This window comes from Centruroides sculpturatus, unplaced genomic scaffold, assembly GCF_000671375.1.
Source record: "Centruroides sculpturatus isolate CEXI.00-Female unplaced genomic scaffold, Cexi_2.0 scaffold1214, whole genome shotgun sequence".
Classification (NCBI taxonomy): Eukaryota; Metazoa; Arthropoda; class Arachnida; order Scorpiones; family Buthidae; genus Centruroides; species Centruroides sculpturatus.
The window spans coordinates 184,383-207,467 of NW_019385996.1; the positions used below are offsets into that span (position 1 = coordinate 184,383).

At 33.4% G+C, this 23,085-nt stretch overlaps 1 protein-coding gene across 1 annotated transcript in view; it reads left to right on the forward strand.

Moving 5' to 3' along the window:
- Positions 1 to 22,619, forward strand: part of LOC111613000 (serine protease 48-like) — a 26,975-nt gene extending 4,356 nt beyond the window's left edge. Inside the window, exons 2-8 of the mRNA XM_023354294.1 lie at positions 2,521 to 2,783; positions 4,549 to 4,740; positions 4,923 to 5,089; positions 5,535 to 5,635; positions 5,716 to 5,951; positions 21,801 to 21,949; positions 22,429 to 22,619. Coding sequence (XP_023210062.1) covers positions 2,723 to 2,783; positions 4,549 to 4,740; positions 4,923 to 5,089; positions 5,535 to 5,635; positions 5,716 to 5,951; positions 21,801 to 21,949; positions 22,429 to 22,572 — 1,050 coding nt within the window. The 5' untranslated portion in view covers positions 2,521 to 2,722 and the 3' untranslated portion in view covers positions 22,573 to 22,619. The remainder of the gene's footprint in view (positions 1 to 2,520; positions 2,784 to 4,548; positions 4,741 to 4,922; positions 5,090 to 5,534; positions 5,636 to 5,715; positions 5,952 to 21,800; positions 21,950 to 22,428) is intronic.
- Positions 22,620 to 23,085: the final 466 nt, after the last annotated feature.

Here is a 23,085-nt window from a genome sequence, read left to right on the forward strand (position 1 = left end):
TTATACGTCGTTTGTCAAAAAAGTATATGGAAAAATAAAAATCAAGTTTAAGTCATTTTACTCGACTTTACGTCTGTCCGCCACAAATATTGAATTCGTAATATCACTAGAAAAACGTTTAAAGCACATAAAATCATATTAAAATATATACATTATCAAGTATGTACTGTATTTACAGTACCTGCATTCGTAAATTTAGATTACTTTTTTCTGTACTATATTAAAAACTAAAATTTATTTGTTTGTAAGCTTAAAATAAATCCTTATTAACCATATATTATTAAAAATGCATTAATAAATAAAATACAGAACCGGGAATGGTAATTTATGGTTTAGCCTAGTGACAAGTAGATTCGGAGACAAGTAAATTCGACTTACGTTGCCTCTCCTGGAGCCAATTACCGACGTAAGGCGAGGTATACCTGTATTTAAAAAAAGTGCAAATGCTAATAACGAGTAATATTTATTAATTAATTAAGTCCGACCCTACTCTTGATTTGACACGCGGCCTCTTCTATCTCCCCAATCCCTCGATCTTTAATCACCAAAATTTAATAGCATCAATTCTCCTAATAAACAAACCTCCCTGCAAAATTTCAGAAATTTTCGATAAAAGGGATAGGAGTTATTAAGTTAAGCTCCAAATTGAGTGAACAAAACAATGTGTCCCCTCACACACTAACATCCATCCATACAGAAAAACCCCTCGAAGTTTTTTGCATTTCTCGACGTTTCAAGGTTCCCCGAATCCAAAATGTAAAAATCTTAGGGGTCATTTTTCGACCAATCACCATACTTTCCCTCTGTTATAAATAGCAGCCTGGATAGTAAAAGCAGTAATTATTGTAATTTAAAAAATGGCATTCTTTATTCGAGTGAAATAAAACTTGAAATAACTAAAATGCATTCCTCGACCGACACTGATTACTGTATTTATAATAAAGGCCACTATCATTGTTGAATGTATTAAGGTAAGCGGTGCATATCTTATGCATATGCAAACAGGGCATTCGCCTAGCCCTGTAATTCAAAAGATTCTCTGGTTTCAAATTGTAAATATTTAAAAACTTAAAATTAAAAGAAATATATAAAATAACGCGTTGGCATGATAATTAATTTCTTCGTAATACATTCTATGATATAAAAAATATAGTATTTTGCCTAGGGCTGAGATTTAACATCATATAACCTTAAAACTACTGGTTATCTTAAGAATTCTGCCGAAAAAAACTTAATTGAAAATGTACCGCGGCTTCGAAGAGGTTAGGAATACAGTATAATATACACTGTTATACAGTATAATAATCATTGTGTTACGCTAATACAGCTTTCGTTCTTCGGGAATTTTATATTTTGACAAATACAACCGTAGAATTGGTCATTTTTGAAACATTTCTCCCCTCTGTACCAAGAAGGGATACCAAGATCTTTTTATTCGTGGTCATCGCACCACCATCCACGCGTAAAAAGGCACTCGGGATGGCGAGATAAGGAACTTCGACGTATCCGGGTGAAATCATCGATAAAACTTCCTTAAAATCCGACCCGGACACGAACCCGGATCATTCAGATCGGCAGACACCCGCTATCTTGAATTATTACTACCATTTTTTTAGTTGTGTGTTTGACAATTTATTTGACAAAATTTATGCTAATCAAATTAAAATTTAAATATATGCATTTTTTTATGTGTGTGTGTGCCCCTTTACCGCTCATAGAACACAAAAGGCCAAATGCATTATTTATTACATAGATGCATTATTTTTTAAAACAAGGAGTTCATAACAATGGGGGACATTTTAGTAGTAAGTTAATAAGTGTTTATATTAGAATTTTACAGCAATTTGGTTATATATATTAAAGGTTATTTTTGAAATATGACGTATAATTTTGAATATTTATATATGGTTAAATATATCATAAACCATTTTTTAAAAATCTATTTCATAAGAAGAATATTCGAATAAATTAACGTCAAGCGTGATCGAATCTTCATAAGGATTACTTTCAAATTCCTTCCAGTTTAGTCAGTTAATAAAATGCCAAATCCTGAATTATTTTTTTTCAACTCATCCTTTAAAGATCCGGGATAATTTTCTGAGAATTCTATTTTAAATATTTCTTCTTGTTCTCGTGAAATCCCCTCTTGCCGGTGGATCTTTAATTATAATTAATTAATTTTTCTTTATGAAGAAATTCTCAAATCCTAAAAATAATAATAATAATAATTCCATGTCCGTACATTTCTTAAGATTTTATTTACACTTTTAATTGTGTACAGTACATTTTTCATGTTAAAAACAATGGGTCATATTTAATGTCCTTTCGGGGCATTATCTCATGTTATGATATAAATAAATAAATAAATAAATTTATTAAAAAAACTAAATTTCTTTGAGTTCAAAAGGTTAACGGGAGTCGATCCTCGATCCCCTTTAACATTTGATGTGAAATATCGTTATTGTGATTTATTTCGTAGAAAATATTGACTAATCATTTACCTGTCTTCTTTTTTTTAAGCTCCATTTTCATTTGTGATTATTAAAAACACAATTAAAACGAATGCTACGAGTTTAACAAGAAGTAACTTAGGAAACCAGTTTTTCTTGGGAAGAAATGTAAAGGTCATTTGATCAAAGGGAAATACCATCCTTTAGACAAGTCAATTCTTTACATTACTATATGAAAATTTATTAAAATTTCCTTTGAAAAATTTACCAAAATGAAATTTCATTTAATTCTTATCTGTCTGCTATCATCAAAAGAAATTTCGGGAATCGAAGGTAAGTATTTCTTAATCTTAGTAATTAATCGTATATATAAATATATAGTTTTTTTCGAAATAATTATGTAATATTTATAAATATTTTCACGATACGTATAGAATTACGCAATTTTATTCTCTACGGAATACTAAATAAAGTGGAACTTGTAATTTATTTATGATAATAATAAATGATTCAACAAATAAAATTTGCCAATAGATATTTTAAATGAAATTTTTAAATTAAATTTAAACTACATTATTATTATCATCATCATCATCATCATCATTATTATTATTATTATTATTAAATAATTATGTTTGACTACAAGAGATCAGTTCTAATTGATGATAGTGCCATCATCATCATCTCCATCACAATTATTTTTATTTCATTATTAGTTTCAACTGATCTTCCTACTTCTGTGAATTTCCTAATAAACATTTTAAGAATAAATAAATAAATAAAATCTAAATTTTGATGAAATTGTGTAGCTAAATTTATAAATATTGTGGCTATTCATCAAATTTTCTTTATAGTTTTTAGATTTGGCCTACAGCCACTAAATTAAAAAAAAAACATTTAAAGTTATTTCTTTGCATTGTGTAATAAGGGTAATGTACTCTATACAACTCTTGTTTGCATTTTTTTTTCTTTCCTTCTTCAAAAGTTATGAAGAATTCTTTCAGAAGACAGAATATAATTAACAATCTCGGCATAAATATCAATATTATAACTATAATTAAATTGTATAATACTTTTATTACAATACTTTATCATCATTAAATGTATTGCTCAAGATTTTGAAATTTTTCTTGAGAAATTTTTTAAAATATTGGACAACCCCCATGGCTGACCTTGTAATATTTAAGTAAGATTTTTTCCCGTTATGGTTATAGCCTGAGTGAGATTCTGAGGTTATAACCACAAGAGGTTCTATACTTGACGAGATATTGAAGAATTTTAAGCAGTATTATATATAGAAATTTGTATTATTTAATATATTTAATTAGTTTTTGTTGTCTTGGGGGCACAAGAGTCTATTAAATTAAACTGCACATAACATATTATATTTTAAGTAGGCCTATGTGTATTAATTATTATAAAGAAAAATCCTAATTATTTATTGTGACGTCGTCACAGTGCAGAGCCTCAATTTTTAATCATATTTTAACTTAAAAATTAATCGAGGCCTCCGGGCCCTAAGCTTTTCATATCCGGTCTCGATTTTCATCGGACTCCTTTCTCGAGTAACGAAGGACAGACAGATAGACGGAGGACGGTGGAAATTTATAGTCCTGCAATTTGAAAATTAAACCTCATTGGGTTACCTTTATCTTGAAATTATTACAATTAATTTCAAATTAATTTTGATTAAATTTTATTTATTTCTGAATTCTTATTGCATTTTCTTACATTTTTAGAGCCAAAATAACTCAAAAAAATATTTTTAACTCATCAAAAAATTTGCTGTTTTAATCATTTAGATGCGTATTTTGTGTGTGTTTTCTCTTCAAATACTTATAAAATTGATTTAATCGTGTTATTTAGAAACTGTATTTTTATTTTTGTACAAATACTTTGCGTGTGGAATTAATAAATGTACATAAACAAGCTAAATTTAGTGTTAAACATGAATATATAATAATAAAATTTATGAAAAAGTTGGCTTTGTTTCCATTTATCGAGTAAGTAGTAGTGTTATTTTATAAATATCTAAAGATACAGTAGGCCTAATCGTAGAATCTACCCACAATTATTATTATTATTATTTCATTTTTAGTGAATTTTCCCGAAGAAACAAAGCGTTGCCACGAAAAACTCGGAGAAAAAGGCATTTGCATCGAATTTGGAAAGTGTTCGATTGCAAAAGAACTCATAAAACAAAGGAAAATCCCTGTGCCTTGTGGATTCTCGGGAATAGTACCATTGGTATGTTGCGCAATTTCTTCACTTCCCGGGCAACTCGTCAGAGGTGAATAAAACTTCCAAATATATAATAATTATTATTAAATTCAATATCTGACTTACATCAATTACAACGTCCTGCAAAGTTGCATGCAATTTTGCAAGGTGTTGTAATGATCCGAGTAGAGCCGCATTTACCTGTATTACAAATGCGTGATAATTTGTTTTATAAATTTTGCTTTGTTTTAGAATCCGAATGTGGAATAAAACACCTGGAGGAAGAAGAAAGAAATTCGGGAATTTCTTTTCCTTCAACGGAATCGTCCGAATATGGCGATTCCATAATACAGCCAAGAAAATTAAACAGAACTCTTGAAAATAAACATGAATTTCAACAGGGAAATTTTCCTTGGATAGTTAGTTTATTATTATTATGTTGGGTTCAGTGGGTTTTACTCGGTTAAACCGGTGGCTGTGTACTATGCCGGACCAGAGTCAAGGCATAGCAACCAAAACAAAACTAAAATTAAATAAGTGTGTCAGTGTCAGTGTCAGTGTCAGTGTCAGTATNTACCTGTATTACAAATGCGTGATAATTTGTTTTATAAATTTTGCTTTGTTTTAGAATCCGAATGTGGAATAAAACACCTGGAGGAAGAAGAAAGAAATTCGGGAATTTCTTTTCCTTCAACGGAATCGTCCGAATATGGCGATTCCATAATACAGCCAAGAAAATTAAACAGAACTCTTGAAAATAAACATGAATTTCAACAGGGAAATTTTCCTTGGATAGTTAGTTTATTATTATTATTATTACTTTAATATAAAACAATTTAGTTAATAATAAAATGCTCCAAACAGGTTTCAGTCATTAGAAAGAACGATTCAGCAGTTATTTGTCTTGGTTTTCTCATAGACGAATTCCGAATCATAACTGCTGCTCATTGTTACTCGGAGGCAAGGTAAAAAATATATATATATTCAAATAAATATAATGATATTTATATATGGACTTATATCTTCGTTACAATTTTTGGTTTAGTACAGCAGAGCATTACAGCATGTACATTTTGAAAAATGGAAGTAGGAAGTGGTACGAAATTGATGAAGTGAGAATCTACGAAGAGTTTAATGGCTACTACGACGATATTGCAATATTAAAATCATCGTCTGCAATATCCGAAATCCCGATTTGCTTACCAAAGACGATAAACGAGATTAATTTAATAGGAAGGGCTGCAGTTTTTATAGGTTGGCTGAATGGTGACGATGACGATGGTATGTTTTCTTAATCCGGCAGGGCCGTGGAAAGGCGGAGGCAGAGAGGGCACGTGCCCAGGGAGTCAAGATGATGGGGAGCCAAAATTCCAAAATCGTTACGTGGGGGCAACTAATAAATTCATAGAAAATTGTCTCGTTCGAGCATGAAAAATTATAGTATGAAATGAAATATTTTAAAATTAGTAACAGGCTAAGTTTACCCTGCTCTAGCCACGGCCTTGTACTCGTGTAATTTAGTTCTATCATACCAAAACTTAAATTTATTTAAATTTAAGTATTGGTAATACACTAATGGAGATTATCTCGTCAAAGCTTTAGTTATTAATTTAAGGGAGAAGGTGGTATTATGGAACCCCTCCATTTCAAACTGATAATAAAGGCGAACTATAGCGGATTGTGGCTGAACTGCACTAGGCAGACATCCATAGCAAGGGGAAAACCCGTTTCACTTCAGTTAAACGGTTGTCCATAGTGAATCAGCAAATTTGTGTTTTTCAAAATTCGAAAGTTCTGAATGCTAAGTGAATTTAATTATTTGTAAAATATAAATCGTGTAGTTGTAGGTTTACTGGTGCATGTATTCCGTTCCAGAGACTTAGGAGTACATATTAATCTGTGTGATGTTCACGTTTTTTAAAATTTGGTCTGGACAGACATAAGTTAATTCAAGATGGCGATGCGTGAAATACGAACCCCATTGGTGCTTTTAATATAAAACCCGTCTAACTTTTGTAAAAGTATGTGGTAGATGAATGAAAAAATAGAAGGAAAATGAAAAAAGTAAAAATAGATATCTAACACTATAGGAGCATTATATTTGTAATTTTTGTAAATGATTAGCTTCTTCTTTGCACATTTCTTTATTATTATTATTATTGTGTTGGGTTTAGTGGGTAATACTCGGCTTAAACCAGTGGCTGTGTACTATGCCGGACTAGAGTCAAGGCAAAGCAACCAAAACAAATTAAATAAGTGTGTCAGTGTCTGTATTCAGGAATTTCCTAACAATGTGGCATGTATTCAATATAGTGGCCTTCTGTAGTGTTATGTATGTATTTCTACTCAATTCTAATGTTCCCAGGCTTTTGTGTAGCGTGTGTGGTATCACACCTGTACAGGAGAGAACAACAGGTACAATAAGCACCCTATCCATCCTCCACAGATGCCTGATTTCCTGGGCGAGTTCTGTGTACTTGCTAATTTTTTCAGTGCATGTGTTTTGTACATTGTGAGTGTTTGGAATGGCTATGTCTATAATGTATGTGATTTTATTGTGTTTGTCAATGAGTGTGATGTCTGGTCTGTTGTGGTAAATTGTTTTATCTGTGATTATGGCTCTGTCGTAATACATTTTGTGCGTGTTATTTTCCAATACTGTCTGTGGAATATACTTGTAGTATGGTTCGTGGATGTCTGCCAATTTGTGTTTCTTTGCAAGCTCTTGGTGTATTATATTTGCTACTTGATTGTGTCTATGTAAGTAATCTGTCTGTGCCAAGAGCTTGCAACCAGAAGTGATGTGTTGTATAGTTTCTGGCATGATGTGACATTTTCTGCATGTGTCATTTGTGAGTGTTGTATCTTTGAGTATGTGTTTTCTGTAGTTTTTAGTATTTATGACCTGATCCTGTATGGCAATCATGAATCCTTCCGTCTCCCCAAAGAGGCATCCCCGATCTAACCAGCTGTTTGACGCAGTTTTGTCAACAAAATCCTGGGCCAGGTCGTAAGGATGCCTGCCATGGAGAGCCTTTTGAGCCCATGATTGCTTAATGTTGTCTATGCTTTTTATATGTTGTGTCATGTCTGTATGTTGTGAGTGTAAGTTTAATGGTGTGTTATTTGAGTCTGCTAGAGTTACTGCTTTATGTAACTGTGATGTTTCTTGTTTCTTGTAGAAAAACTCTCGCAGTGACTGTATTTGTTTGTAGTGAAGGTTAACTATGTCAATCAGGCCACGTCCGCCTTCTTTACGTGGAAGGGTTAATCTTTCTGTGGCGGATTTAGGATGATGTTGTTTATGCTTAGTAAGTGTTGTTCTTGTTTTCCTTTGGAGTTGCTCGAGATCTGTGTGAGTCCAATGTATAACTCCAAAAGAGTATGTGAGTACTGGGATGACATATGTGTTTATTGCTTTAACTGTGTGTTTTGCATTTAACTGTGTTCTAAGTATAGCGTTTAACCTACTTTGGTATTCTTTAATTAATCGTTGCTTTATTTGTGTATGTTCTGTTAGTTTGGCCTGTTGGAATCCTAAGTACTTGTAGAACTCGCCCTCTTCCATGGATTCAATAACGTCTCCATTTCCAAGTGCAAAATCTTCTTTCTTCAGGATTCCTTTTTCTATGTGAAGTTTTTTGCATTTGTCTAGGCCAAACTCCATTTGTATGTCCTTAGTGTATGAATGTGTGATTTGTAGGAGTTGATGAAGTTGTTTTTGTGTGGATGCATAAAGTTTTATGTCGTCCATGTACATGAGATGTGAGAGTGTAAACTGTGTTGTTTTTTCGTGTCTGATATTGTAGCCGTATTGCGTGTTGTTTAACATGTTGGATAATGGATTCAGGGCTAGGCAGAACCAGAGAGGACTCAAGGAATCTCCTTGAAAAATTCCTCGCCTAATGAATATTTCGTTTGTTTGTATGGAAGTGTTACTAACCCTGAGATGTAGTGTTGTTCTCCAGTGCTGCATAGTGTTTTCGAAGAATGCAATGAGTGATGGATGTATTTTGTACATGTGTAGAATATGTAGCAGCCAACTGTGTGGAACACTGTCGAATGCTTTATTATTATTATTATTATCATTATTATTATTATTAAATCATTTTTGCGATAAAATACATTAGCGTAAATAATTTTGTAATTATTTAATATTCTTTGTACTTTCCTATTTGTTTTTGGATACATTAAAGCATTTTTTGAAAACACATTAAGGTTTCATATTACCACCCGGTTTTTCCCTAAGCCTACTTTCTGACTTTTTGTACAGAAGCCTTCAAAAACCATACTTATAGTTACACTAGCGAAAAATCCAATTAGGAACATCTAGTTAATAGTTACCAGTACTTTTTGCACAAAAAATGTGGGTGTAGTTATGATACCTTGTTTACAATTCACTATAATGAAAATGGGGTTCCATAATACCACCTTCTCCTCTATATTTAAATTTGAACTTTGAAATCCTACAATTTAGAAATTTTGAAACATCAAATCTAGTAGCATGTTACTGTCCAAGAATTTTTAATAACTATTAAACTAATCCAGTAAATATATTAAATAAGTCATATATTGCATCAAAAATATAAATTCTTAAAGAAAATTATGGGATTTTTCACGTTACAGCTTCAAAACCCTTAATGCCAATGTGGATGAATACTAATTATTGAACAAAATGTATTTACCTATACATTTTTGAATATAATTTCAGTTCACTAAAACGACTGCTTCTAGACAGTCATAAAGCTTCCTAATTTTTAGAAATCAAGATACTATAACCTGAGAAAGTCATGTATATAGCGTAAAATTAAACCCCTTCCGTCGATTATTATAATATTGAAGTATCTGTTATTGGTATCATTACATTATTAATTTACCCCTCCGGGATTTGCGTGGCGGTAAAGAAGTGATTTTATTTTAATAAATTTACTTAATTTACATAAATTATTTCGTATGCCAAGTTTCCTCCAATCGAAATTTGCTTCTAGTGAACAATTGCTTTTCATTGCATGTTTTAGATTACACTAATTTACAATTTATTACTGAATAATCAACTGTTTCCAAAATTCAGAAATCAGTTGTATGACTTATTGAATGGATAAAGGTTGGTTCGCACTGGCAGAAAATATCGCATCACCATAAAATTACATAATGTTGATCTATAGCAAGGATTTACATTGTAGCAGTGGCGTGCTGTCATTGGAAGTGTGGATGCGCCGCTTCCCTTTATATATTTATTTTCTAAAAAATAAATACATATTAATTTTAATTATATGAAAATAATCGCATAATATTTTATTATAACCGCATTATGTATCTTATTACAAATTTCTATACTACACGTGAAAAAAAGATAAGATTGCTATTGTATATTCGAATATTAGTGGCGGAGTGGAAGCGCTGTATTGTCAGTATCCAAAAAGCCAGATTCGCGCACGCGCTTTACAGAGCACCAACCTCGCCCGGTTTAGCCGGTGGAAGCCTAGGACCTCGGGTGGATGCTACACGTATACCGCATCCAATTCTATCCAGGGCCGGTTCCGGGCTGTTAGTCGCCTGCCCGCTAGATATTTGGCCGCCCTCGCCCAATCACGCGAATCACGAGTAGATTTATAACTTAACCCAATCGATAAGAATTTACTGGTATGTTTTTATGATAGTTCTGTATAGTTGACAGGAGTTTTAAAAAGCCGTTAAAATATTTGATATATTTATTCCGCTCTCCGATTTTATATTACTCACAGATTTCAATGTTAAACCAATGATATTACGATTTCGTACATCCCATCTTTAAGGTTATGTAGAAAAAAACGTGTACGATTCTTGTATAATGTTAAAAAACTAACTGTTACTTTCTTAGCATAATTTACAACTAAATTTATCGAACGAGAGCGATGCACGAGGTACAGAAAAAGCTCTAGAATTTATTTTCCTTAAATTTACAATTTATGTGTCCGTTTGTCATAAAAATTTGTCTTTCCACTTTTCCCGGGAGTACAAATATTCGAGTACAAAGTAACTGATTTTGACTTATTTCTACTTAAGAAGTAGTTAAATAATTAAGCGATTAGGGAATTGGGGACATAAACAAAACCCTGACGAAAGAGCCGGAATATTACTTAAACAAAAGCTTAACTGAACCAATTTATACCCGAGTACAGTGGGGATTGATTTCTTCGAAATACTGTATTAGATGTAATAAAGACAGAAATTTTTCCAGTTCAACGAGAGTGACCGAAAAGTTGTAAATTTTGGAAATTTCCGTGGACACCTGGTCCTAAAACGAATTAGTTAGAAAACAAATGACTATTAAGTTTAACATATTTAGATTTTTACAGCTATGGTGAGAAACGTTTAAAATCTACAACAGCCCTGTCGCGTCCTTTGAGATATACTAGTGATGCGACAAAAGAGGTATTTGACATTGACCGGTATCGGCACCCTGGGGATTTGGCAGTCCGCGTGTATGCACGCTCTGCAACCGTCTTCGATTCCATCCATTAGCCACTCGTAGGGAGCTATTTGACTAAGTGCATTGTTTTAAGATTTAAAAAGTAAAGAATATTTTATATTTTTATGTACGTTTCTTTACAAAGCTATATTTAATTATAATTTTCTTTAAAAGTATATTCATATAATTGAAGAATATTTTGTATGTACCGGTACATCCACCACATATTTTATTTCACCGAGTAAGTTTTTATTATTTTATTTTTAATTGTAGCCCTTATATCGTGGCTAGCGATTCGGAATGTAATTGTGATATTAAAAATACACAAATCAACGTTACATAACCAGTTATGTAACGTTGATTTGTGTATTTTTAATATCACAATTACATTCCGAATCGCTAGCCACGATATAAGGGCTACAATTAAAAATATAATAACAATAACTTACTCGGTGAAATAAAATGTGTGGTGGTTGTACCGGTACATACCTGGTACAAAATATTCTTCAATTGTACGAATATACTTTTAAAGAAAATTATAATTAAATATAGCTTTGTAAAGACACGCACATAAAAATAACATAAAATATTCTTTACTTTTTAAATCTTAAAACAATGCACTTAGTCAAATAGCTCACTACGAGTGGCTAACGGATGGAATCGAAGACGGTTGCAGAGCGTGCATACCCCAGGGTGTCGATTCCGGTCAATGTCAAATACATCTTTTGTCGCATCACTAGTATATCTCAAAGGAGTATATTAAAAATACATTTAGAAAAGTCTACGGTTTTCACTGGCTTATCGAATAAACGATACGAATGGACCCTAGACCAGGCATGGCCAACATACGGCCCGCGGGCTAGATCCGGCCCGTCTAATGAATTTATGTGGCCCGCGATCAATCTTTCAATATTAGATATTGAAGTCCGAATAGCTCGAAGAAAAATTCTGACGTCTAAAATAAAAAAAAAAGGTCAACAACTCACTGTGCGTTTAGAGTTAACCCTCCATTACAAATCTCGTAAGTACAGCGTAGAGTGTTGATAAAGCATGATAATGTGAAAAATGTATCTGTAATCTCTATCTACAATTCAGTCTCTACGGGGTGACACCACAATGAGATCTCGCACCGCCTCAAAATCTTCCTAGGGCAGCCTCTGGTTCGGCCCGTGGAAAAAGTTTTCTTTCCAATCCGGCCCGGGGGCAAAAACTGTTGGCCACCCCTGCCCTAGACCATCACTGACACGCAATTGACTGATTGCCCCTAGATATCGGCTTCTTACAGAAACACAGCTTCCCTATCATCAAATGTCACAGCACGTCACTGCATTGTAGTTAATTAGATTATTTAAAGAATTGTCTAATTTACTTTCCATGAATTTCACGTTTTCATTCTAATGTTAGGGATATTGAAATTTACCTTGTTGCTCTTAGTTTTTTTTTTTCCATTTTCGTGTTATATTAACGCAAAAGTCTCCTTTTCTGCTGATTTACTGTTTATATACATGATTTTTAAGGAAAATTTAAAAGTATCTACTTGTGATTGGCGGAATATAACGGGATTCACTGATTTGACAACTAAATTGCTTATTATTACATAAAAATCATGAAGACGTTTATTGTTTATTGAATATTTTTTGGTATTATTATCGTCCTTGCCAGTTTATTTAATAATACCTAAGGGGCATGCACGGTTTAAATCTCTTCGCTTGCGGCGCTAATGTCAGTTTGATGTACTGTACACTTAATTTCCGATAGTGAGTAAACAGTAGAAATTGAACGGGAAGTTTTAATCTACTGATAAAAACATGGACTTAAAGAACGTAATAGTTGCTGAATTACGAAAGAAATTAGTGGACAAGACAACAGGAACAAAGGCAGAACTTTTAGAAAGGTACACAAGCTTAAAATAATACAGTAAATATAAACTGACGCCTTTACAGTTGTTGGCTTTCGTTTTCGATCTTGTGACAGAAATACGAGGACAACAATTTTGCTTTAATTACACAACTTCAGTTTGTATTATACTTTTGAAATTTTATATACATAATAATAAACAGAAAACAATGTTAAAAATCATTGTCATTGATGTTTGGTGATCATTTAAATAATTTTAAACTGTTTTTGAAATTAACTGCATTTTTTAATGTAATATAATTATAAGGACACCATATTTTTGTCAAAATTTATATCATTTAATATTTAGTTGGGCCTCCTTTCATTTGAATAACATCAAACACTCTATCAGGATAGTTTGAATCGATTTTTGCAAATGTTTCACCTCAATATTTTCTTAAGCATCCTTAATTAGTAATATTAACTAGTTTATACTTGATAATAATTTGACCATAAACTATGTTTGTTATTATATTCTATAAATTTTCTGTTGGACTTCTAGAAAGCCAGTCTAATACTTTTTTATTATGTTTTCATTAATAAACCAGATCTTAGTTGATTTTGATGCATGAAGTGGAGCATTCATTGTCTCGTTGAAAAATCCCAATTACTTCCACCAATTAAAGGTCCATATGCAATTAAATTATTTTTTAACATATCCTGATATTTTGACGAATCCAACTTTCTACTGATTATTTTGCTATTTTGTGTTCAAATCATAAATTAAATTAAATGAAATTAAATTAGGTTTCGTTCGTCTACATTGTAAAAAAAGCATAGAAAAATTAAAAATTTTCTACAAAATCGAGAATTGATGTAATGAATATTTTACGACGAATCTAAACTTGTTTGAACTTGTCTTACAACTTGTCTCGCGCTGTTCGAAGTTCTGATTGGTTCGCTAAACTGCTGATCCAAAAGTTAGAAATTCACTAAACATTGTATTTTATAACGAAAAATTTATTGAATCTGTTTCAGGTATGTTGGGTCTTTTCTCTCACCACCCGGTTGTCTCCATTGTGGGCCTGGCCGAATCCACTTTGTGTATTGAAAAAAGGCCCTCTTAGTGCCTACTGTGTACTAAGAGCAGTGGCGTAGCGCGGGTGTTATTTAGGTATCTCAATTTAAAAGACTAAAATTCAGTTTCGTCACAGAATAAGTAATGAAAAATTCCATGCTCATTTCAATCGGTCCGAATCGTAAGTGCGACAAAAATATGAAATGAAATGGTTCAAATTTTTACAAGATATTATTATTATTTATTGTGAAATTTTGCCGTCCCCTAAAAGTGCCGCCCGGGGCGGGCCGCCCCTGCCGCTCCCACTACGCTACGCCACTGACTAAGAGGGCCTTTAAACGAAGGTTTAACATTTGAAAAAATACCTTCATGCACATAGGGTAGCAGGTATGCATCGGGATCGAATCCGGGTGAGCCAAAAAATCTCAGGAATTTTTCAGGGTGTAGTCCGTTCGGATATGTCGGGCCCATCCCTCACCACTCGACTAACGCCATTATGGATTGATCGAGCCCATAATGGGCTTCCTAAAAAAGACCTTCTTAATGCCCACAAGGCGGAAAAAGTTATATAAAACAGACACTAGAAATTTTAATTGTGTAAGTTGAGATTATAATTATGTAATTTTTGTACAGTCGACCCCCCTATAATTACGGTCCCTATAATTACGATTCCTATAAAACTACGAAAAAATATATGTATTTTGGAAATGTTGAGTCGGATTAGTGTAGAATCGATTAATTTTATGGAAGAAAACCTTTCAATCAGCCGCAGTCCGTAAACTTGACACGTGTCGGGCTGTGATTGGAACGACTTGTAAGAAATCGGATTCCTAATAAATTGGAACGTATCTATATCTTATAGGGGGGTCGACTGTACTTCGATTGCATAAAATGTAAACGGATATTGCATAATCTGTTATCTTACAATTACTTCACAATTGCACAATACACATATTATAGTTTTCGTTTCTATCAAGACAATTATTGTTACATTGTTATTGTAATACAAGATACAGTGGAACCTCGGTATACGTCTGCTTTAGAATACGTCCAATTCGGAATACGTCCTGTTTGGACGAAACAAATTTTGTTCGGTATACGACTTAATTCAATTATACGCGCCATCTATGAACAAGTGTACTATACCAGACTAGACATTCGCAGTGCTACGGTTTATAACTTTGTTAAGTTTCTTCAGATTTTAATTTGTAAGTAACATTTTATTTTTTTTATTAATCATGAATTGCAAAAGGGCAACAGAAAAATAAAAAAATGACTAGAATCACAACGGAACTGAAAAAGATTGTTGAGAAATATGAAGGTGGCACGCGTGTTCGAGATTTAACTGTTGCATTCCGTATTCCGAGAACGACGATATCGACAATAGTGAAAAATAAAGACATTATTAAATCTGCTAACATTGCGAAAGGGGTTAAATCAATTTCTAAACAGAGATCGAAGACATTAGATCATGTTGAGAAATTGCTTTTGCTTTGGATAACTGAAAAACAGTGTGCCGGCAACAGCGTATAGGAAGAAATTATTTGCGAGAAAGTTAAAAGGATACATGCTGATCTCATGAAAAATCAAGCAGAAACTAGCGAGGAAAGCGAGGTGTTTAAAGCCAGCCATTTTTTTTACATGGTAACGGATTAATCATTTTTACATTACTTCTTATGGAAAAGGTTGGTTTGGTATACGTCCTATTCGGTATAAGTCCAAATACCAGGATCCGATTAAGGTCGTATACCGAGGTTCCACTGTACTTTTTATCGTGTTAAATTTTTAAAATCTCTTTCCGCTTTGCGAACATGAGGAAAGTCTGTACGTCCATCGTAGATTTGTTCAGGCCCACAATGGTGTTGCGGGGTGGTGGGGGCTGAAGCCCGATATCTCTGTGTCAAACACCCATGAAATTTTTGAGATTTTATCCCGGATCCCTCGGAACGCAGTCTAACGCCTTCACCTATTCGGTTATCTTGCCCTTTGTGAAATTCGTCTGATTGTGAGGGAAGTCACTTATCTTTTCGAGGCCCCGCTATCTCATAGCTCGATGGTGTTTTTTATTTTAAATAATAAAATTTGATTCGCAATACACAGTAAATACGATAGGTTGAATAAATTATAATTTACATTTATGAAGTCCCATAAATGCGAAATCCGGGACGAATGGGACCCACCAGTGGTCGAGTGGATAAAACCACTGAATACTGGTAGGTCGTAGGTTCGCGCCCGACCAACGGCCCAGCCACGTGGAATTTTCCGGATTTTCTTCACGTTTATAACATTTAAATAGGGGTCAGTTTTCCATATAAAGTCCTTCAGAGAGGTGTTCCATCAGCAGATCTCCCTCGTGTCTCGAACATAACAAGCAATCGATGTAATGTTTTTATGTCTACAAAACTCTAAATATGACAGATATTAAGAAGCTCTCTCCCTCTTCTTTCACTATCTGTATGAGAGGCACTAGCACATTAAAACTGTATAACTGATCACAATTAGATTTATTAATCATTACAGATAAGTTCGACCTTCATTAGGATCAAACAAGGGTAAGAAATAGGAATGACAATGGACATATATCCTATGGTAAATTACAGGTTGCAGTTTAGATCGGTTCGAATCTCCAAAACGAAACCATCATCACGTAGTCCTTAACTGATATTAATCATGTATAAACACATTAAGTGAAAGTATATTAAGAATTAATGCATTCGGGAGATTTATTATATTTTCGAAAAAATTTTTCTTCTTCTATAAAAATTTCAGTTTTTATATTATTATATGAGAAATTGCGGCCAAAGTTGAGGAACAAACGTACTTTGATATACACGAATGTTTTTTTTAACTCTTTCCGGACACTAAGAGGACTTCTTTTAGCAGACCCATTATGAGTTCGGCTAGGCGGTGAGGGATGGGGTCAGCACATGAAATTTTGAACCCGGGTCCTCAAAGAGGTGGTAGGCTGCCACCTTGACCGTTCGATCATCCGGCCTACGTTGTTTGTTGATGTGTATGAAGTTGTTTGTCTATAGTATGATTCAATAAACGTTATATAAATAAACAAAATATCTAATTTGTTTCAAAATATATAAATATTTATTGCAAAACTTAAATAAATGACATTTAGTTTTAAAAATAGTAATTGGAGTAGGAAAAAGTACACAGTTCGTGGCCGTTCGTTATGAACATAAACGCTGCATAACAATGATTCGTGCTGACCCCTCAGCACGAATCATTGTTAAGCAGAATTGTTGACATCTTTTATGACGTATGGAGTTAGGATCAATCATCGTCAGGTATAGATCAATTCAAGATCACCTCAAGAATTGTACGCTATTGGGTATATTGGGTGAACTCGAACTGGTCTATAGGAGATGTTAACTCTCGAAATCTTCTTCATAAACTAGATATGTTGGCATCTGTCTGGCCTTTTCCTATTCTATCAATTGCCTGTAATGCATTAAAAGGACTGAGATGATAATAATTTATGTTGCATTGATATCATTTCGGAAATTTCTAGTCGTGTTGCACGAAGATTCCAAACAGTTTTAATACTTTGGAGTCAAAACAATTTTAGTGAAAAGTTTCGAAAGTGTATTATCAAACACTAGGAAATTTACGTATTGTGACTATTGTATTATGAATAATTCGCATTTTAACTTCCGAGTTCTTTTTAAATTTTGAATCAGACTTGAATTGATCTCTCTTGTTTTTAATTTTCTTTTCACGTATATTCATATTTTTTAAGGTAAAAAAAAGGCCGGATAATCGAGGCGGTTAAGATGTTAGCCTACCGCTCTGGGGGATCCGAAGGCGAATCCATTGAAACATCCCAGAAATTTTTCATGGACAATCCGTCCCGGATATATCGGGCTTCGTCCCTTACTATTCAATTGCCCATTGTGGGCCTGACGGAGCCCACGAGGACCTTTAAAAGTCCCACTTAAACTAATACTTACATAAAATAAATCGCATGGAAAAATATGAAATTCTAATTTAAACTTATACCAACTTTAATAGTTTATACTGCAAATGATATATATAAAATAATTATTATTTAATATAGTAATAATAATTTAAAGAAAATATAAATAAAAATATATCATCGAACAAATATTAACAAAAATATTTTTCAAAGTAATAACAACAACCCGAAGATGATAATAATAATAATAACATCTGTTATAATGTAGCTTTAAGGTGTAAAATAATACAAAATTGTACATTTGAAAATTAAAATAAGATATGAATATGTGGTGTGAAGAGTTGGATAAGGCAAAGCAACATCAGAACAAAGTACCTCTCGGAAGGACTTTCTATGAAAACTGGCTTACGAGGTATTTAGGTGTTAACAAGTGAAGAAAACTCGAAAATTTTCACGTTAGTCGGGCGTGAACCCACGACCAACTGTCAGAGCGTTCAACGGTTTTAAGATTACGTGCCTCATATTGCAGTTTACTCCAAGTTTTAGTAAATATGAGAATCATTTCGGTTTAGTTTATTTGGTTACGACACGCGACAATCTGCCGAGGTGGGATGCCTCCCGGGAGGACTTTTATGGAAAATTGTCCCCCATTTAGGTGTTACAAACGTGAAGAAAACCTGGAAAACTCCATTGTGGCCAGCTCGTTGGCCTGGCCCTCGATCCCACGATCAACTGCCGTTCAGTGCTTACAAATCACCCGAAGTTTTACATCTTTCGAAACTATACTAATGTTTTGTCCATTAATTTCTTTTTTCTTTTTGTCTGTTTTTGCTCTGTGAACATTAATTAATATCTTGTACGAGGAAAAATTACCTGAACAGGAAACCTTAGTTTAGTGACAAAGATGCAGAACTTTATATCGAAATCTCGGAAATTTATCAAGTGGAAATTGCTAATATTATTAAAATTTGCCATTTTTTAACTTCCTAAAATTATTCTTGATGATGAGCAAAGAGAGAAATAAGCATTCATAAATAGACTATCGGTGCAACTTTCCTGATAGTTCTTCTCACACACCCCAAATGAGTAGTGAGTTCAATGGAAAAGAATTTACCTACTATTATTTCCAATAACACTAGGTAAATTCCTTTCTATTGAATAAAGTACTAAGAACACCTGGAAAGAGATAAGGCTAATGTTCGCTGGGAATGAGTGTTGCACCTGGATTCTAATGAAAACACTGTGGTAATTTTAGCCGCAACCTCATAATTAACATATAAATCAAAACTTTCTTGGTTTTTCTTTTTATTAATCTTTTTTAAATTTGTGTCATAAGAGAAAAGTGAAATCTCTGTTCTGAATGGGGACGAAGTGGGTCTTTTATTACTTCGATTTCATGGAAGCTTATCTTGTGCCATCATTTTCACTACTGCTGCATTAGCGCGATGCAGCTTCATAGGACCAGGCAAATTTGAATTAGGGGGCCTCACGTACAGTTTTGGCTTCAAATATTTTTCTTCGGGAAATTATTTTGGAAAAATATTTTCTTATAAGAGGTCTGGGACTCTGTTGGTGGAGCCTCGGCAATTGACCTTTTTGCCCTTAGGATAACGTGACATTATACTGCTGCGACTGAGTAAAACTCTTTAGTAGTTTACTAAAGAATTTTACTACTTCCAATCGTGTTTTTTCTTATAATTTGGTTGAAAGTTTACCACTCTAACTTTGCAAATGGTTCCTAGAATTGACGTACTGTACCAATTTACTTGATGGAAACTTAGACCTAATGGTGGTCCGGATATATCGGCCCGTCTCCCCATTGTGGGCCAGGTCGAACCCATAATAGACTTACTAAAAAATGCCCTCTTGGTGATGTGCAGCAGCCAACTTGTCTGCACGCAGTCCCGTGGCAACCATTGGGTGCTAGAGTGACAAACTGAAAAATTGTACCACTCTAGCCGCCCAGCCAACACTAGGCCTTTCAGCTACAGTTTGTGAGAAAATAAGTAAACAGTAGCCTAAGTTTATGTGACAAAAGCGAAAGCTTTTGTCACATAAACTTAGGCTACTGTTTACTTATATTATATAGGGCCTAAAGCATATGGGCATTAGTAGCTAAGCTGAAGGGTCTTAGCCACCTCAGCCCCCCGTAGCTACGGGTCTTCTGCACGTATTGTTTTATTTAATATACTAATATTGCTGGAAGTATGAGTATCTCTGGCTATCTAGGGGATTATGTTTAACAAAAAAATTTGGCACGAGTCAGTGAAATAAAAGGTTAAATAATAATACAGTACTTTCATTAATTCAATTATTAGTAGAATCGCGGTTGACAAGGGATTCCTGTATTGTAAGAAAAGAATCGCTTGTCGATCTTGATGTAAATATATAAACATACAGTAACGAATGCGGTTTTAACAACTCTCAAGACGGACACCATAAGTAATTATATTATTACCTTGTAACCTCTTATATATAATCGAACCTCTAAATAACGACCATTGATTGGAACATTTAAAAAATGGCCGTTGTTCGTAGGTTATTTTGTATGCATCTTGCTCAAAAAATTTCCTGAAAAAAATGGCAGCCATTTAGAGTTGGCCGTTGTAGGCAGGGGCCGTTATTAGAGGTTCCGCTGTATATGAGTTTATCATAAAAATATCTCAGACTAGAATCTAAATTTTAAAAATTTATTTTGTAGTTGGACTGCAATTTGAAACAATTATAGATTTATAAATTCCCACTGTCCGTCCGTCTGTCTGTTTTTTCTTAATCTCGAGAACGAAGTTAGATGGATGTAAGACGAGACCAGATATAGAAACCTTAGGGGTAGAAGGATTCTATTGCTAAAGGAAAAATATGATGTACAGGGACAAGCCGCTACTAATTTGAGGTGGAGAACATATAATTTAAATTAATTAAAATTTCCACAATAAATAATTGCTCTTTTCATTTGATTTTATATTATTTTCCTTTACCTCTGAGTAAATTCAATACTTCCGATTTCATCTATATTGCTTAGAATTACGAAATTCACATATAATAACATCTGTAAAAGTGTAACTCACGATAAAAGTATTTCCCTTCTTTATTATTCTTGAAAAGTTAAAGTTCAACTTATTGACATTTAAGGTTTTTTTCCTTATAGGATATTATCTCGTGAATTCTTTATTAACCTCTCTTTTTTAATATTTTATTCTTAGCTAATACATGAATAATGGATGATGTACGTGATAAGTAAGATCATGACTTTCCCCCTCCTGGAAATTTAAATGTTTCCATGCCTACAGGTGAAATCTATTCGAAGAATTGATATTTCTATCTGGCCATGTCACTCCTAAAACCGCAGATAGACAAACGAACGGGCCCAATTTCTTTGAATAAAACACTAAAAATGATTTATAAAACGTATGGAATGTGTTTGAAGTGTGTCATTCTTCCGTGTTTTTAGGGCGAACTTATATATATATTTGGACACCCACGCGGAATTTTTGGCCTGGGGATTTGTGACAGGCAATTTACCTCGTATTTTTATATATTCTTATCCTCTAAAATATCCTCTAAATTTCAAAACTTGCAACAATTCTCTGTTTAATAACAAGAGAAATAATAAATAAAGCGTGGTTTAACTGACTTTTGGTCCACCCGGTATGTAGAAAGTATCAAAACCGGGTTCGGAATTCTTTGTTTTTTTCATGTTGAAACAATTAATTACACGTGACAAAGAAATTTTTTTCTGGATTTAAATATTGACTATTTGAACAGGTTTGTATGGAAACAATTAACAATTTTCTTTGTCTTTTTTACGAAAGTTTAAACCTTTCTTCTTTACTTTAGTTAAAATGGTTTCTGAAGAAATGCAAATTGCAGACGTGGAAGTTTGCGAAAAAGATTACTCGAAATTTATCGTTAGCCCTTTTCCTTCTGGAATTAAGGAAGAATCTATATGTACTTACTCGTTATATCCAGATACAGATACTTGCAAGGTAATTTTTTAATTAAAAATTTCAAGATTTCTTTCTATAGAAGAGAAATGAATGGCCAACTTTATATAGAACTTGTAGAAAGTTGAGCCAAGTTAACAGTGGCAGTCACGGATCTCCAGGAAGCCCTAGAGGAAAGTAATTCTGAGAGCCCGTTCCATGACACATCTTACGAATGCCATATATGTCGGGCCCCAGTCGAATCCATAACGGGCTTGCAAAAAAGAAAAAGAAAAAGGCCCTCTTAAGTGTCCACAGGGCGTTGATGAGGTGGTTAACAATGTGTGCCAGGCACTTCCAGGAGACATAAAGTAGAGACAGCATGAAATCCATTTTTGGCCATCAGCAAATGCTTTTTTTTTTGTCAACGATATAATGAGCCACCGTTTATTCATTTCTTTCATTTTATTTATTATGCCAACTTAAAAATTTCGTTTTTCACTTGAATAAATAATTTTTTTTTTTTTTTATTTTTAATTTAGAATAATTCTGGAGGTTTGTTAATGTTAGAAGATGGAGGAAGGTGGTTTGTCGTCGGGATTCAAACCTTTGCAGCACCTTGCGATCTTCAGAATATTCCAATCGTTTATACTAACGTTTCACATTATTTAAACTGGATCCAATAAAATCCTAGATTTTTACCATAATTTATTTTGATTTTTATAATTAAAATTCGAGATATGATGATGATACAATTTCATCGAATAAAATATTTATTTTAAAAATTGTGTTTATTGTTTTATTTTTATTAACTTGTCACCAATAAAGGCAGAGTAATTGGCTCAATAAATAATAATATTTTTAAAAATATTTAAGTGAGATCCGAACCCGCGACATTGCTTCCTTACTCTTCATACAAGGCCCTGTAGATGTATACTGTAAATAACATTTGAAAAATAAAGATTTCCACCCTTTTTAAGGCCCTCTAAATTTCAGGTTCGTGATAAACGACCCCGCTGACCTGTCTCTACTGTTCCTGAATGTGCTGATGTGTTGAGTTTCACATGGTACTTTTTAATCGAGGAGTAATTGATTGATTGTGATCGATGTTGATGACTTTTCTGCTGTGGCTCTAAGTGACTTTCAACTGTTCCGCGCTTGTTATTAAATATCAATGCTGTCGTATTTGTGTTATGCTT